Source organism: Ochotona princeps, chromosome 12 (genome assembly GCF_030435755.1).
Source record: "Ochotona princeps isolate mOchPri1 chromosome 12, mOchPri1.hap1, whole genome shotgun sequence".
Taxonomy (NCBI): Eukaryota; Metazoa; Chordata; class Mammalia; order Lagomorpha; family Ochotonidae; genus Ochotona; species Ochotona princeps.
In genome coordinates this window covers 12,546,166-12,564,560 of record NC_080843.1, presented here as the reverse complement: position 1 = coordinate 12,564,560, position 18,395 = coordinate 12,546,166, and the positions used below count along the sequence as shown (strand labels likewise).

At 44.5% G+C, this 18,395-nt stretch overlaps 1 protein-coding gene across 4 annotated transcripts in view; it reads left to right on the top strand.

The window, feature by feature from the left end:
* The first annotated feature begins 4,222 nt into the window (after positions 1-4,222).
* Positions 4,223-18,395, top strand: part of CLDN10 (claudin 10) — a 115,110-nt gene continuing 100,937 nt past the window's right edge. For 2 of the 4 annotated variants that reach the window (XM_004577399.3, XM_004577397.3), the window contains exon 1: positions 4,223-4,379. In XM_004577399.3, coding sequence (XP_004577456.1) covers positions 4,223-4,379 — 157 coding nt within the window. Of the gene's footprint in view, positions 4,437-18,395 lie in introns of all 4 variants that reach the window. The other 2 variants (XM_004577398.3, XM_004577396.3) reach the window with 1 other exon arrangement.

Genomic DNA, 18,395 nt, shown 5'->3' with positions numbered 1-18,395 from the left:
ATGAAGGATGGGAAACATCAAGTCCAGTTAGCTCAGTGAGTCCCAACCAAGAAGAAACTCATCCTTGGAAACTTAAAAGGGAACTGACAAACTTAAAGGCAAAGGGAATCATGTATATGTGTATGAATAAATGGAACCAATTACAAATATGAAATCAATAGTATAACTTCAAGAATAAATTTATCAAAAATAGTAACACTCCTTAGAATTAAAATATTTATTTTGAATGAGCAATAAGATATGATATTATGAAAAAATTTGATTTTATAAAGCTCTTTTTACTTTCTACAAACTGCTAAATTCTAATAAACCTTCCAATACAAATGTATCTAGCGTAGGCATGTGCCTAACTTGATAAGCTGATTCTGAAAGCTAGAAGGAAAAGTTTAGAAAGATTCCAGACTGTCTTCATAAAGAACAAGCTAAGAGACGCCTTCCCAAGATCTTGAGAGGTGTCTGTGAAATGAGAGCAGTTAAGCAGTGCTGGATTGGCCCAGGAGCAGTCAAGTGGGTCAGTGGAGCAGAATAGCAAATCTGAAGACTAATCATACAAGAAGTGATGCCTGGTGTGAAAGAGGCACTGCAGATCAAAAGGGAAACACAGAGATGGGATTTCCATGTTGAAAATGACATAGATGCTGAGACACAAGACACTTAGAATCAGTTCTGGATTTAAGAACTCTGATGTGAAAACTAACACTTTGCATCTGTAGCTGAGGGGACCCTTTTCCTCTACCCCCTGGGAGTTCAGTAATCAAGTCTATGAAATAAAGCAACAGAACACATATTTGCAAGGGAAAAAAAAAGGTATTCAAATCAATTACATACATTGGGGCATGACATGAAAGAAAAGTGAACAAGCTCAGAACCCAGTGAGATCCAGAATCTTCTATTTCCTCTTCGTGGGGGCTGGGGGAGAATGCGTGATTTGGGGGAGAATGGGCTCTCTAAGGAACAGGTGTTAGGCTGTGATAAGCCCTGTTGCCTTCTGGTCTCCCCTCCTGGGAAATGAGTTTAGTCTTTCCCAGAGATTGAGATGAAAATTGTAGAAGTAAGTAGCAACAAGTAATCGTGTTTAAAGAAAAAGATTTGTTTTAATTGGAAAGGCAGATTTACAGAGAGGAGAGAGAGAAAGATTTTCCACCTGGTGGTCACTCCCCAAATGGCTGCAGTGGCTGGAGCTGAGCCGATCTGAAGCCAGGAACCAGATGCTTCTTCTGGATCTCCCATGTGGGTGCAGGATCCCAAAGCTTTGAGCCATCTTCTGCTGCTTTCACAGATCACAAATAAGGATCTGGATGGGAAGAGGAGCAGTCGGGACATGAACTGGTGCCCATATGTGATCTGGGTGCCTGTAGGGGACAGGATTAGCTAATTGAGCCATAGCATTGGGCCCAAGTTATTGTCTTTGAGTGACGATTTCTTAAAATCTCAAAAGCACAAGTCTTTTTATGAAAAACTTTGTGAACTTGATTATACTAAAAGGAAAACCATTCAATAGCTGCATAAGCCTTAAACTAGGGTCAGGTATCTGCAACATACCTCATCAGCATACAGAACTAAAGGCAAATTATAAAAATTAAACAACAGAACAAACACTGTAAATTCCCCTGTAGGCAAAAACACAGCCAATAAACACATGAAAGATGCGCAGATTTGTTAGCAATCATCACTACCTTGATATCCATCAGACTGGTTTGAAGAATAGAGTACAACGATGAGGATTCACCCGTTTGCTATAACTACTTAGTCAAGTTATTTTATCGTTAGTTATTAAAGATGGCTATGTCCTACAACCTAACAATGCTGCTTTAAAAAATTAAGATATCTTTCTTTGAAAGCCTGAGTTAGAGAGAGAGAGAGAACTCTCCCATCCACCAGTTCACTCCCCAGATGGGCTGCAATGGCTGGAATTAAGCCAGGCAAAAGCCAAGAGCTTCAACCAGGTCTCCCACAAGGTGCGGGAGCTCAAGCATTTAAATCACCTGTCAGTGCCTTTCCAGGCCACTAGCAGGGAGCTGGATCAGAACCGAAGCAGCTGAGACTCCAGTCAATGTTCATATGGAATGCTGGCGTTTCGGGCAGTGGTTTAACTCACTACACCAAAACACTGAAGAAAACTCCTTTATTGGGATGCAGACCTGCAGGAGAGCACAAGAAGCAAGGGAAGGGGCAGCCAGACCATGCCAGGTTACAGTACCCACCGGCATACACGTGGGCCAGGTCTGGGGACAGACCAGTCTGGCCAGCACATAACACCCACTGGCAGATCTGAGAACCAGAGCAGGGGGCAAGAGGAGCCAGATTGGGCCACAACACCAGCCAGTTCATATAAGGGACAACAATCAGGCTGAGCTGGGATAGATTGCAGCACCCACCAACAGGAGCTGGAACAGGGGGCACACTAGACTAGGCCAGGCAGTGCAATAGGACTGCAGACACTGAGGGGAGACGAGTCATGCCAACTTGGGACCAAGTGGAGGCCAGGTATGTGACTCCCAGGGACAGGGGATCTGACAGGTAGTGGATAGATTGGTTCAGGTCATGGGACCCACATGTGTGGTGAGGGATGGGTTCCTGAGACCCGGGGACAGAGGAACTGGTGGGATGTGGGTCACTTGGCCCAGATCCTGGAACCCGCCTTCCAGGTGGGTGTTGGTTCGTGAACCCTGGTATGGGGAATCCGGCAGGGCTTGGGTTTCCTGACCTGGGTACCAGGGCCCCCCTACTAGGTGGGTGCCAGGTTCATGAGCCCCAGGGGTAGGAGATGAGGCAACGCTTGGGACACCTGGCCTGGCTACTTAGACTCGCCTGCAAGAACATGCCCTACTTAATGAAAAAGGTGGCGCAGCGGACACAGGCCCTGTTGTAAAAGGAGAATATGGCAGCACATTTGGTGCTGTAGCAGAAGAAGAGAACAAACTGGAGAACTACCCCAAACAAACGATGACAGCAAAAATTTCGGTGAATGGAGCCAATGGACATTGGGAGGTGACATCACCCTCGGATCGGTGAAATCAACAGCATTTCAGAACTGTCCAAACCACTTGGCCAGAATCCTCGGAATAAGTACACATTGAGACCCTGGGTTGATATGAGGTGGTGGTTCCTCATCCCCGGGTCCTGGGATGTACGGAAAGTTGTGTTTTCCCCTTTGTTTCTCCCCTTAACCCAGAAACATAAGAAACAGCAAATTTGCAAGCAATGAATCCACCCAATTTTCCCCAAACCTTGACCCTTCCCTCCGGGATCAACCATGCAATCATTATTTAAAAATTTAATTAATTAAATTTTAAAAATACTGAAGAAGCCACGTGAGCACAAGTAGAAACACAAAGGAATGTTTGCAGCTGTGCTAATATTATTGGGAGGGAAAGGGAAAAACGATTGTTCATCTCCAAGAAACTTGGCAACTAGGCATTTAATGAAATGCTGCATTTAATTTAAAATTTTAAAATATTTTTTGAGAGACAGAGGGAGACAGACACCCCGCCCCCTTGGTTCACGCCTCAAATGCTGGCAATGGCTGAGGCTTTGAGCCAGTAATTCAGTCCAGGCTCCCCATGCAGGAGGTGGGGACCCAACTGCTTAAGCTTCCCAGGCTTGCATTGGCAGAAAGCTGCAATGGACCAGGTACTCTGAAGTGAGACTGGGTATATTAATTGGGGTCTTAACCACTAGACTAAGTGCCTACCCTTAGCTATACAATGTAATGCAGGTATCCACATTCCTAAACGCAGATAAATCTCATATACATAACATTGTGTTAAAAAATAAACTATGGAAGAATACTTACAATATGGTTCTATTTATGTTAAAGCATGCAAAGCCAAGGTAATTTGTCAAATAAGCTCGAACTGTTACTTTGTAATTTGTACTTTGTCATATTTGGTAGTTGCATGGTCTGTTAAGCTTCAGGCTGACTGACATTAAGCATTAACGATGGTGCTGGATAAAAATCCGAGATCAAAACCTTTTAAATGAATCTACGCACTTTTAGAAAAATATCCATGTAAGAAATTGGAAAGATATTGGGCTTGTTTTAGATGCCACTGGAGAGTCAAACTTTGTCCTGTGCTTCGTGTGGTCATCCAAGCATGAAATATAGTCACCTGCTCCCATCTGCTTGCTGTGACACCAGTCACCGTGGTTTGTGTCTGCTGCATGCCTAGACCGCCTAAGCACTCCAGCTGGACAGTGTCCCCCGAGGAGGCTGAGCAACATGTCCAGGGCACAGATCCCGGCTCTGGTGTTTGGAATTGGAGGGTTTGGAGCTCTTGTTGCAGCCGTCATCTCCAATGAGTGGAAAGTAACCACCCGAGCATCGTCGGTGATAACAGCCACGTGGGTTTACCAGGGTCTGTGGATGAACTGCGCGGGTAACGCCCTGGGCTCCTTCCATTGCCGACCACATTTTACTATCTTCAAAGTAGAAGGTAAATATAATGGCTTTGTTTGGAGCAGAAAGAAAATGGTGGCTCCTCCCCACCAGACACTGCTCCTCTCTCCCCCACCAGCCCCGCACCAGCCCCGCACCAGCCCCGCACCGTGCTGGCGTCTCTGCATGCAGGTGACTGCTGTCCTTGAGGAGACAGAGTGCTGAAAATAGCAAGATTGGCTTAGGATGGATGCGGTGGATGGATGTTAGTTGCAAAGGTGTGATTGTTCATTTTATTTGACAAGGGGAAGTTAAGAATGCCTTTGCAGACCTGTCAGAAATACTCATTGTGAATAGCACCCTCCAGAGCAAAACATAGAAAGTGATGGACTTATTTGAAAAGCTAGTTTCAGTTCCCGTTGAGTGGTGGAGGGATCTGAATGAGTTATCTTCCTTTGTTGGAAGCGTTATTGTTTAAGCTCTCTCTGCCTGTTATCCTAAATGCTTGTCTCACCCGACTCGTACACCTTCACTTACAGTGACAAGAAAGAGAGTACTGAGTGAGGGCAAGGCTTCTATTTTTGGAGGACATTGGGGTTTTGTTTATTCATTTTCATTCTTGACCAAACATTCATCTTTATGCATATTGAAAACTGAATTACAGGTACACCTGTCTTAGCATATATACATATCATATATCATATATATAAACAAATACATTTAGATCTTTAAAAGACATTTTCAACCTCAGGAAACCTTCAAGGAAATAATTATTTACCTTAATGTCATTATTAAGAATAGCTGTTTTCTTGTACTTTCTGCACAATGGATTTGTTCATAAGTCTGCCATAAGTCATGGGTTTGTTTTGTGAAAAATAACCCCTATTTTTTTTGATAAAATAAGAGATTTTTCACAACCAAATGGCAAAAACTGTACCTTGGCCCCTATAAAGAAAACACAATAAAAATTTAACTAGGAAGTTACTAAAGCATAATATTTTATGAGATTTTGTGTCAAGTGTGCATGTCATTAGTCCACAGTGAGTGCCAAAGGATAAAGAGAGAACACTTAGCTAAAGCCAGGAAATCACTAATGACAAGCAACGGAAGTGTTCAAGCTTTGACACACTAGGTAGGCCCTCGAACAGCATGCCCTTTCCTGGATACCCATTTGAAACATCAATTTTCTATCCCTCTTCAGCCCCAACTTCTAAACTTATCTGGAGGCATTTCCAAACTGCTCCTTGCACTATTGAACATTTCTCCAGAAACAGTGACACCTGTAAGGGAAGAGAAGGTGTCTGTGCAGACAACGTGTCATTCTGCTTGCCTGGAGTAGTCATTCTTGCTCCATTCCCACCTTGGGCAGCAAGTGGAAGGTGTGGCCTGTCAGATAAGTCTGTTTCATTGTTCACAACTGGGCTTGTCTTTTAAGACCTTATTTTGTCTTCTTGTGCTTCATTTCATATTCCTGAAGGAACCCCAGTGATTAAGGAAAGCTACTCATCCTGAGCTCCCAAAATACGCTAAGGAACAGATTTCTGACCGACTGCTACAGCGGCCTCACCTAATTCATCTTTAAAAACACACACAGATTTTATTACTAAATAGTGTCAATAGTGGCTCAAGTAATCATCTGCCCCTGAACTATTTTGAAAGTTGGTTTTGCGTCTTGGTTTTTAAAGCAATATATTCTGTATCTACTGCAGACCTCTGGAGAGGTGGTTGGAGGAGTCTTGTCTACGGACAAAGCTTCCATCAGCACACACAAAACTAAGCTGTTTTGTTCATGCTGAAGCAAAATATTAACGAGAAAGACAGTTTTCCGCAAAAGTCTACTTTCAGCCCCAGAAACGCAGGTTGATATTTCAAAGGGCAGTGAGGACTCACAAATTCGAGTTTTCTTATTCTCATGAAGTCATTGCTAACACTGCCGATTGCTGTTTCTCGATTTCTGCTTGAAAACAGCAATGGCAACATGGGGAAAGGGATGGTGCCAGCGCGTTCTGGAACACTTCAGTGATCACAAATGGGAAAAGCACTCAGACTCCAGTGAGGAATACAAATGGTTAAATTAGCTGCTAAATAATGAACTACTTCCAGCCTGTATGGCCAGTTTAGGACAAATCTTCTTAGGCTTAGGACAGATTAGGTCTCCTCTAAGAAAGAAAAGCAGAAAGCCTTTCTAAACTGTCAGATTGGATTGTGCCCCCAGACCCCGCCCCGCCCCTTGTGGTTACATAACTCCACCACTAGGCTCACACATCCTCGTATCTAATCCTCTTGGATGCTCAGGAGAGGCGGTTTCTAACAATGAAATCATTTGGACTAACAGTGACTACACCCCTTTCAACATTTGATTTGACCAGGCAGCTTTTAGGGCAAGGACTATTTACATTTAGGAAAAACATAGTGTTCTACTGCAGAGGGACTTACTGCAAGTCTGTCCTTACTGAGTTGAAAATCAAGCATCTTCATTCAGAACTGATTCACCGTCTTTAGATCCAAAGTCAGCTGTGGGCTGTGCCTTGTTTTTGCTGTGTTCGGGACTTTTCCTCACATCAGTGTTGGGAGGGATATTTAACGATGAAAGTAAAGCATGTCTCTTAGGAAAAGGAGCTATTATATTGCAACAAGGAGTGACAGAAACCAAATTAAGGTTGCTTTGGGACAGGGACTTGATCATTTTTGTTTACCTTGTGCTGCTGGCATGTAGAGGGCTCCAGAGTTTAGCACAAATGACGGAATGAATAGAACAATAGATGAGATTAAAGAGAGCTTAAAATGAGGGTAAAATTGTATTTGCAGAGGAAGGCTGGAGCATGATGAATTGGGGAAGTGAGTTACCAAAAGTTAGCAGACCGAACTTCCAATTCTGGCTCTTTCTTTTTCCATTTATTTGTAATAATATAAGGAGGACAGATTTCTTAAGTTTATCTAAGAAGATAAACAGAGTTGTACCCCTCCTCCCCTCCCTCAACACTTTTCCTTCCTTCCTTTTATTCTTTAATTTTTGCAAAAATTCAATTTCAATCTACTGTGTAATCACAGGCTTAACATTCTATCACCATGATTAAAAAAGATATAAAGACCCGGTTAAAAACAGCAATTTTTTTTTTTTTTTTTTTTTTTTTTTTGCTAGCTGTGAGACCTTAACTTTAGCAGTAAGATACTCTGAGCCTCCTCAGTAGAGTTTTCTCCTCATGGACTCAACAGTCCCTGTGAGAGTATCTTTGAGCCTGCATTTCAATCCCAGAGCTTCTCCAGCTTCCCCATTTGGTTGTAGAAAGTCAGGAAAGTCTTACAGCCATGAAAGGCCCCTCTGTGCTCTGTACTCATCAGATTAGGCCCTTGCCCCTCCCTGCATCTGTCACCTTGACTGGCTTTCTGTGTTCCTGACTGTAATCTTATCTGCTGCTGGGTTTACACAGGTTTGAATGACCTCGAATGATCACACAATCCACGTAAAGGTGCCAGGAGTTCAGTGGAGTGAAACACTGATCTGCAATTCAGCTAACAAGTAATGCCCAGCTCCCTGTAAAGAGGGTGGACCCTCTCTCTACCTTCCCAACTCCTTCACCTCTACCTCTGCCTCCTCCCTTTTTAGGAATTTCATATGAATAGACCCAATGGAGTTTTCTAAAGGAAAGGGGATCAGAATGGGATCTTCTAAAGAAGGAGTCTTCTGTGAGTTTCTGCACATGCAGGGGGCAGACGGGAGCCGTTTGATCAAAGCTTTAGACTTCTTGCTCATAAAAATGTGTGTGTCTATTCAAGATACGAAAAAATACTGTAAACTGAATGTTTCATGAACAATAGTAATTTATCTCTCACAATTCTGGAAGCTACTAAGTTCAAGGCTGAGACCTGTGTAGATCCACTGTCTGGTGAGAGCCCATATCCTGACTCACAGATGACAGATTCTGGCTGTGTCCTGTCACAGAAGGGACAAGGAAGTTTTGGGTGGGGGGCCCTCTTTGATAATCCCATCTGGAGGGCTCTTCCCTCTTGACCTAATCACCCTCAGAGGGGCCCATCTACTTTACCATCACCTCTGGGGCATAGGTTTTCAATATATGAATCTGAGTGCACGCATTGATTCACACCAGAGCAGTGCCTTGGTCCATGATGAAGTGGTAGTAATATATAAAGCAACAATACCTTGACAGTAAACAGAGAATAAAAGAAAAAAATAATAAATGGAAAATAATTAAGGTGTCCATGAAGTAAGGTTGTTTAATAATTCAAGTGCTTATAAATAGTAACATTTCTATACCTTGGGTGACATTTACCATTAATCTAGGAGGGGTTTTTATTCTTTGAGATCCTGGTGCTGCTTTTTTGAGACTTGGTTTCATTAAATAAACTTAAGGTTAAAGTTAATTTCATATTAATTTTCAAGCTGTGTAACAAAAGCATATAAAACTTAAAAGCATACAGAAAAGGTCAAGTTTTATCTTTATAATTCTCTAAAAGTGTGTTCTCATCCCAACAAAAATGGCTTGATTTTATATGTGAGTATTTCAAAAAGTTTGCAGGGAAAATGGAATTAAAATGTATTTTAGTTCAAAAATTTTGAAATCCATGCATAGGCTTTCATAATGTACTTTTTCATGTTTTTTTTTTTTTTTGGAAGACACCCTCTAATCCTATAATGGGGAAGAAAGGCAGTTGTGTGAAATGAACACAGTAGATTCTAGACAGGGTACCAGCCAACAACTTTCTGTGTTGACAACACACAATACTGAAAGGTGTCCATGTCTTGTGGTGAAAATGGTGCTAGAGCACTTAAAAAGAATTCACAGTCAACATCTGGGCTGGCAAGCCAGGCTGCTGTGCTGCAACCACCAGAGAGTCCTCAGGGCATCTTGTCTCCATCAGTAGCTCTTCCTTCAGAGGCCAGGACTTCAGCTCACTTAACCTGGTATTCCCCTAGCTCTCAGCAGGCACTCAGTAAATATCTACGAATTGATTAACTAGCAGAAGTCATTCTCTAAGTTGATTCTAGCCTTTAATATATGCAGAGGGAATCACCAAGCTCTGGGGGAAGTGCTTAGAACAAGCAGAAGAGCTATGCATATTTTTTAATAGTGTCTTCCTCCTTGAAGTATGGCACACAGGACAGTATCACCTGTGTGCCCCGGCCACTTAGTGGAAATAAACAGTCTCAGGCACTGTTAAAAAACTGACTTATCAGAGCCTGCAATTTTACAAGATCTCGAGGTATTTCCTACGTACCATAAGAGGTTGAGAATCTTAGAGTTTGGATTTAGAAATATGATGGGCTCAATATTTCCAAAATAAGGCTCTTAATCTGAGAATCTGTATTCTTACCTGTTAGATGCTCATGTCTAAGAGAACAGGCCAAGGGCCTTTACAATGTCAAACCCAAAGAAGTTCTCCAAGAGTAGCAGCAATTATTACTATGAACAGTCCATTCGATGTTGTGAAAATTCAAATCTCAACAGTAGGAAAGTGATCATTACTTGTCTCAACCCATTTGTTTCCAACCAGGAGTAAAGTACATGACACCTGGAATCGAAACCTGGGAGAGGTTTGCCTCCAACCCTTTGCAGAGTGTGCGATGTCACACCTGTAACGACACAGAGGATGCTGCTCATGGGACCTCTTAGGGTTGGTTATGCTTTTTGTTGCTGCGGCAAAATACATAAGGCTGAAAGTTTCTCTTGGATAACAGCTCTGGAGGCTGGGCAGTTACTAGCACCTGATTAGATTCTGGGGATGGCCTTATGTTGCTTTCAGTTAATGGTGGGAAGGGGAAGCAGGCTCATGCAAAAGAATACATGTGAGAGAGAGTGGGAGGGAAGAACGGAGGGACCTGGTTTATTTCATAACAACTTCCTCTTGTGGCAACCAATCCATCAGTCTTGTATGACAAAGGCACTCATGTACAAACAGCATAAGCCCTTTTCAGTATCTCCACTACCTATTAAAGGCCCCAACATCTCTCACTGTTGCAACATTAGGAGCCAACCTGAGCTTCAGTGGTAACAGACCATAGCACCTTATAGGGCAGGACTAGCACACGTTGGACAATCAGTTGCACTAAAGGTGTTTGTTACTGTATCCATCATGTGTTGTGACAGCTGGTAAAGGGAAGAAAAGACTTGGCATGGGTTCATATATTGGACATCCCAAAAGGACAAATGTTTGCCCAAATATTCCCAGCCCTGAGAGATGAGGAAAATTTTGCGACAGTTCAATACATTGAGTTGAAGCATAGCTCCACAAATGGGGGTGGGTGACCTCAGAGTTCTCGGCCTCTGAAGGCACTCCAATTCCCCGTGGTCTCCTTGGCTGTTGGGATGTAGTCCTTGGTGCTCGTACTGATAGTCTTTGGAGAGGATCCGGGAGTCTTCAGGGTTGGGATACAAGCCTCCTCCTGTCCCCCTGCTCTGCTCTGGGGTCCACCCCCCTGCTCGGTGCATATGACCTCCTGTTAAGAGGTTGTCAGGATTGCTCTTGAGTCCCCCTATATGTCTTTGTAGTTTGACTATTGTCTAATGCTGATTCGAGTCTGTTGTCTATGAGTTACCAGTTATGATCCTGGCAGGATCTATTTCATGTCTTCCTCACTCATTCTAGGGAGATGGAAGATTTCTCTGCTTTCCTGTCCCATTATGGAATAATATAGGGTATTAAAAGTATACTAGGTTTTATAGTTCTTTGATGTCACACTGATTGTTGGTTCATTGGTTACTTCACAATATCTTACTGCATGTGAGATAGGCTGTTTGAGGTTGAGATAATATTATATTTTACAGGTACTATTTTTCATATTGACATCATTCCAGCTTAAATTAAGGCAAACATGTGGCATCTAACCTTTTGAGATTGGCTCATTTCCCTTAGCATTATGGTTTCCAGTTGGGCCCATTTGGCCACAAAGAACTGCATTTTGGTTTTTTTAAATAGCTGAGTAGTATTCCATGGAGTAAATGAACCATAGCTTTCTTATCCAGTCTTCCGCTGGTGGACATTTCGGTTGCTTCCATGTTTTTGCAATTACTGATTGTGCTGCTATGAACATAGGGGTGCATGTTGGTTTCTCGTGTAACAGGTGTTTTGGATATATTCCTAGGAGTGCTATTGCTGGATCATATGGTATGCAGATTTTGAGTTGTTTGGGTGTTCTCCATACTGATTTCCATAGAGGCTGTACCAACCTGCAGCCCCACCAGCAGTGGAGTAGAGTTCCCTTTTCCGCGCATCCTCTCCAGCAAGTGTTGTTGGTATTTTTTTGTATGTGGGTCATTCTTACTGGTGTTAGGTGGGACACTGAGTTTTTAATTCACTTTCATCCCTTATCTCTAGGATATTGATAATTTGTGACAAAGACCACGGAGAAAAATCCTATTACATGACATAAACTAGTGTGTGTTTTAATTTTTTAGAATCAGGTCTAGTATGACATACAGGGAAATGACTGTCAGGAAGGAAGACATTTTTATACTTGGATCCCTGGGGATAGGAGGCACAAGGTGGCTTACAGTAATAAACATGTAAACACCTGGTTTGATCAGGAGGCTGAGGGGGTGAGGAACATGAATGAAAGCACAGCATTGTGCTATTTTCCCCTTTCATTAATGTATTTGGAAAAGCGGGGGGAGATGAAGAAGGAGAGCAAGAGACTAGGGGAGCTCATGCTCCCATCCACCAGTTCATCCCTTGGAATGTCTACAATGGCCGGGGCTGAAACTGAGAACTTAATCTAGGTCTCCTACATGTGTGGCAAGTACTGAATGACTTGAGCCATTGTTACTGCCTCCCCAGGGTCTGAATTAGCAAACAGCTCGAGTGAAGTGGTGGACATTTGGCCCAGGGTTGATGATAGGTTTGAGCCCAGGCTCTAGCTCCCAGTTCCAGCTTTCTGCTGATGCAAAGTCTGGGAGGCAGCAGGCAATGGCTCATGTGGTTTGGATTCCTCCTGCGCATGTGGGAGACCAGGACTGAGCTCCTGCCTCCTAGGTTTGGCTTGCTGCAAACTGAAGGCAGTGTAGGGGAAAATGGTCAATGAAGTTTGTTCATGTTTCTGCATCTCAGTGAATGTATGTTTGTGTGCCTCTGACTCTCAGTCTCTCAAATAAAAAAGAAATAAGAAAGAAAGCAAAAGAAGAAATTGGAGTTAATTTTGAACCCAGATACTCTGGTATGGGATTCAGGCATCTTAACTGTTATGCAGAACACCCACCTGTTTCCTGTGATTTTATCTGAAGGCAATGTGTAAGGCAGGGTAAGCAGGTGTATGATTGGCTGGTTTATATCACATCTGCAGGCTCTACAGTGTAGGGGCTGTGCCCAAGTGTCTGGTTAGCAGTCAGGGGATGGTCAGTATGTGAGAGTTCCTTAAGTAGGTGGTTGGGGCTGTGGGATTTGGGTTGGTTGGTTTGCCTAAAAAGGGATCACATGCTATGGCATAAACAATCTCTTCCTAAAGGAGGTATCTTCCAAAGCCATCAGTGTGCCAGGCTCTGTCATTTCAAAACCTCTTCCCACTGTGTACTTTGACATACTGTCCATTCCAGAAAGCTACACTGCCCTGCTTGTAAATGAAGGTAGGATAATTTAGCTGGTCGACAGTGAAACTAGCGTCATTTTTGTGTGTATCACAAAAAAAATATTTTGATTGCTAGAGACTGCCAATTTGGCACAAGGCTAGAATGTTACATTACGGCTACAAAAGGAACCCTTAAATAATGAATGCCTTTATTTATTAATGAGTCCCCTCATCAAAGTATGTGCTAGATTACTGGAATTGAGTGGATGTATGCTGTGATCTCTCAGGAGGGATGGGGCAAAGGCCTCTCCCAAGGAAGTACCCTTAGAGGAAAACAACCATTCCTATCATCAACTCAGAGTGGAGTGCTGTTTGACAGTTGAAGACAAGCAGAATCAGAATTCCTAGAAAAGCTGATGCTGGAACTGACTTGAATGATGAGCAGGTGGTTGTCAGGGGAACGGGCGGGAGGGCACTTCAGGCTAAGGGGTTTGTCTAGCTCCACAATTTATTAACCATATCACTGTGGGCAAAATGCTTACCATTTGGACTCACCCGTCTGTGAAATGGGGATGTTTGCTACTTTAGAGGCTAGTGCTGTTGAGGGTTACAGCAATGCCTGGCGCCTACTGGTAAAGACCTTGAGGCAGGAGGGTGTCACGTGCATCAGGAAGCAGCCAGCCATTACTACAGCTGAAATTTGAGGCAGCTACAGAGGAGGTGAGAGGTCAGGCTACAGAGTCAGAAAAAGGGGGAGCTTGCAAAAGGACCTGAAGCTCTTCAAAGGGTACTGAGACTTTTTTCATGAAAGCAACTTTTTAAAATATACTCTGTTTATATAATTATTATTTTAGGTGATGTTAACATAGTTGATTAGGGTGGGAAGGGTCTAGGGCTAGGGAGAAGTGGGTGTGATCAGTTTCCAAACTTTCTATTTCTTCTCTTCCCGTTTCTGTGGAGAGGGGAGAAAGAAGGCGAGAAGACCTACTCAGCCTCCCAACCATCCCACTACCTTAGGATGAGAAACAGCCACCCAGTATCAATCCAGGGTCACAATGTGATGCACGCTGCAAGGGTTTGGCCCAGGTGGATGAAATTGTTTTGAAATGCTGTCAATCTATGGATGAGGAATCCCTTCCAATGTCCATTGGCTGACACAGTTGACCTTAGAGTCTCCATTCACCCAGATATTTGCTGTCATCGTTTGGCTAAGGTAGTTGTCCATGTTTTATTCTCCATTCTCTGCTGTGCTACCAGATGTTCTCTGTAGGACCCAATGAGCTACCATATCCTCCATATGCACTATAGTCTGCCATCCAGCACTCCATCCTTTATACTGTGGAGGACCAGTTTTCATAGATGGGCCCATGGACCCAGGCCAGGTGACCTGGGCCCTGCCAGACCCAGCACTGGGGCTCAAGGACTTGGCACCCACCATGCAGGAGCCCCTGGGACTAATGGATCCAGCACCTACCATGCAGGTGGGCTCAAGGGCCGAGTCCAGGCGACCCAAGCCCCACTGGACCCCACAATACTGGGCCTCATAGACCTGACACCCACCGTAAAGGTGGACCTTATGACCTGATGTTTTAAGCAGAGAATCCCTGGTGGGACCTGGACTTCACCAAGATCCTGCAGTATGTCATGTTAGAGCCTGACCAGAGGGGGCAGTAGAAGCAACAGAAGCGAGGTCTCTCAGAGCTAGTTGTTAAGTTTGGGTGACTCATGGGGGCTGGGAGGGGTCAAGGATGAGCCCTGAAGATTTCTTCTGGAAGACTAGGTGGACAATGTGCTGAGGAAAGCTGGTCCCAGAGTAGATCCCAGCACAAAGTCCAGCCCCTTCTCTTAGAATGATATTGTCCAATGCATGCCAAGATATCAGATGATCGGATTCCTAATGTTTGGTAATGGAAAAATCAATTATATGAAATAGTTTGATTTTAATGTTCAAATTGTGATTTTTAGATGTCTAATTTAAACCAAGAGGAAGGTGTAACAGCTATAGATTAATACAGACTTAATGCTATTGATGGCATATGGATGGCAAAACTAGGAGAGCAATGTTCCTTGCCCCACTCCATAGTCAAATTGCGTAGTTCTGTTCTGGCACAGGGTATTGTAAAGAACTAGGCATAAACCCCATGCATTGATTCTGCAGAAGGCCAACTAGAAGGACAATGGAGGTTGAAATGTAAGTACACACAGACATTTGTTTTATCTAGAAAAAAAAAAAGAGGAAAACTAGATGGGGTTGTGGGAAGCAGGAGGAAGGCCCAAGATCATGATGCTGATGTTACTGGGGAGTCAGATTTAGGATCACTCTGAAGAACAAATTTCTATCCCAATTGCCCCCTCAATAGAATGGCTGTCTCACTGAAAACTGGCCAGAAAATCTGGCATTTTGGTACAATGGGTAAAGTAGCTGCTTGCTAAGTTGACATTCCAGTTAGGAGTGCCAGCTCCCTGCTAATGTGCCTGGGAAAAGAACAGAAGATCGTCTGAGTATGTCAGACCCACAGCTGTCCACTTCCAATCTAGTTCCCTGCTTGTGGCCTTGGAAAGCAGTGAGGACAGCCCAAAGCCTAGGGACCCTGCACCTGCGTACAAGAGCCAGAGGTGGCTCCTGTCCCTTGCTTTTGATCTGCTCAGCTCTGGCCATTATGGCCACTTGGGGAGTCAATCAGTGGACAGAAGATCTTCCTCTCTGTCTCTCCACTTCTCTGTTTACATGACTTTCCAATAAAAATAAATAAATCTTAAAAAAAAACAAGATTGGTCATCTTCCTAGGAGACTAATTTTTACCAGAACACAAAATAGAACTTTGGTGAGCCAGGCAGAGGGACATTTTCTCTCTACCTTTTAAAAAGATGCATTGGAGAGGCAGAGAAGGCCTAGAGATAGATATTTTCTATTCGCTGCTGGTTCACTCCCTCAAATTCCTGCAACCACTGGAACTGCGCCTGGCTGAAGCCAGAACTTGGGAACACGATTCAGTTCTCCCATGTGGCTGGTGGGGACCCCGCTACGTCAGCCATCACTGTTACCTCCCAAGGTCTGCAGTAACAGGAAGCTAGAGTTGGGAACTGGAGCCAGAATCAAACCCAAATGTGGGATGTGGGTATCTTAGTCGCTATGCCCTGTCTCCTTATCTTCCTACTGCCAGTGTTCCTATATGCTTCTGCCAGCAGGCCTCGAGCTAATGGTACCTGGGGATACCAGCCTGCTGTCTCAAATAGGCATTCTCACCAGCCCAGCACTCTGGGAGACTGGCAACCTTCCTGGCACAGAGCACTGGCGCTCTGGCCTCTCACCACTTTGCTTCAGCATCCTGTTCCTGGAGGCCAGCTGATATCTGTGCACCTGTTTAAACCTGGACCTCACAACCCACACTCTGTTTATCCAGCTGATGTCTGAGTTGCAGGTATAGACCTGACTTCTCGCTACCCAGTCCCTCTTCACAGCCTGCCCATGGCTCTGTCCTGACTGTATACCGGATGGGGGAGAAGGGGAGTGAGCAGGAATCTGTGTGTGTGTGGCTAGAACCCTTTGATTGCATCTGAAGATAATACCCATGCTCCTGTAGTGACTCCTTCGAGGGAGCACAGCAACAGTGGGACCAGGTGGTGCTGAGGAAGACAGTGTCCTCACAGGACCCTTGCCTTTGCAGCCGCTGCTCCAGTGCCAAAGCTGACTTGCAGTGCCCTGCAGGTTCTTGAGGGTCGCAGGATTGTAGTCTCTCCTTTGCCTGCCCCCTCTGTCACTGCTTCCAGTGCTTTGGTGATCCCTGCTGGGGGGTGACCTGCCTTTGCCCAGGGTGATGAGCTGTCCCATTTTGCTCTGAATCCAATGGAATTAAAAGCAAAGTCACACCAGAGTGCCTGTATCACACACACACACACACACACACACACACACCCTGCAGACTCTACAGTTCTATGCATACATATAAACCTGCACTACAGGTATACTCAAACCAGACTGCCCACATCACACACACTGCAGGTTCTATGGCTCACTGTGCATATACACAATCACACACCATGTAAACACCTCTGAGCGTTACACACAAGTAGACACACTCACCTTACTGTCAACATACACACATTTTACACATATTCACCATCCAGGCTCTACACATACACACACAAAGTCATTTGTCTTACAGTCACACCCACAGGTATCAACACACACAGACTCATGCTCTTGTACAAGTGCTGCACATAGTTCAACGCTCACTAACCCATGTAGAATCACATAGGCTTAATAGCTAACTGTGCACACACACACGCACACACATACACACACACACACACACAGCATGCAGACATCCCTCACATATCACACAGCCGTCATCAGAGGGAAAGACTGACTCAAAGGCTAGTGTTTACACGAGCAGCTAGCGGTGGGCAGTCACAGCTGAATTCAGCTGCTTGCTAGTGCCAGAGTAGCTAGAGCTGGGTCAGCGCAGGAGCTTTGCTCCCTGCTCCCCCACCCAACTCCCCAGATGTCTCAGACCTGCCGAGTACCTGGAAATGACTTTCCACTTCACCATCACCCTATGCTGGGAAGTTCTGCACATCCACCTCACCTCCTTCCAGGTTCTCTAACTCCTCAGTGATCCCTGGGATGAACATTGGGATCTGGCACTTGGTAAATTTTCTGCTTTCCTCCTTCCTTCCAGAGGTCAGTCCTCAAAGCCTGACATGCCATTCCCATCCCATCTCCTATTGCCGAGAGTGGGTCTTTTGCTTGGTAACTTAACCTCTGTGGTTTTCAGCTTCTTCATCTGTAGAACAGCTGCTCATTCTATCTTCCTTAGGAGAAAGGTTAAATTAATTATATTGTGGTTTCCCCACTCACAACGTGGTCTGTTAACATAGCTGCAACTCCTGGCCTGGTCCTCTCTGTGGCAGCTGCTCTCTCAGCCTGCCACATTCCCTGTGGTCTCAGTGGGATTCTGCTGCAGGGGGTTAAGACCTCTTTCTACTTCCAAATCCAGCAGGCTGGCCAGGCATTTCCATTCTTGCTTTTCCTGACCGTGATGCCAGCTCTCACCATGCCTCCCTTCTCCTGACCTCCTTGCTGTTTGCTTTGGGTCTGCCCCACAGCCCCTCCTGACTCCCCTGCTTCGCTACTCACCTGGGCTCCCAATCTGGGAGCCTGGGCTTCACAAAGCACCTGCCAGCCACTCGTTGTAGACTATACAGCTGGTTAATGTCAGTTTGCATCCTCTGTTCACATCCCTACCCCCAGGCCCATCCAACCTTCTCCTAGGGAGTTTCAGCCTGTCTCTGGCTCAAGTTACTGCCTACCTGTGCTCTCTCTACTGAACTAGATTGGGATGAAACATGAGAAAGAATTTCCTACTTTTCTACTTGCTTTAAAGAAAACTACTTCTTCCAGTTTAGCTCTGGCTCTACGCAGCTGCACTCAGAGTATTTATTCTCTGCTCTGTACCACTTACAATCCCATTTGAGTGATCCTGTGTGTTGGATCAC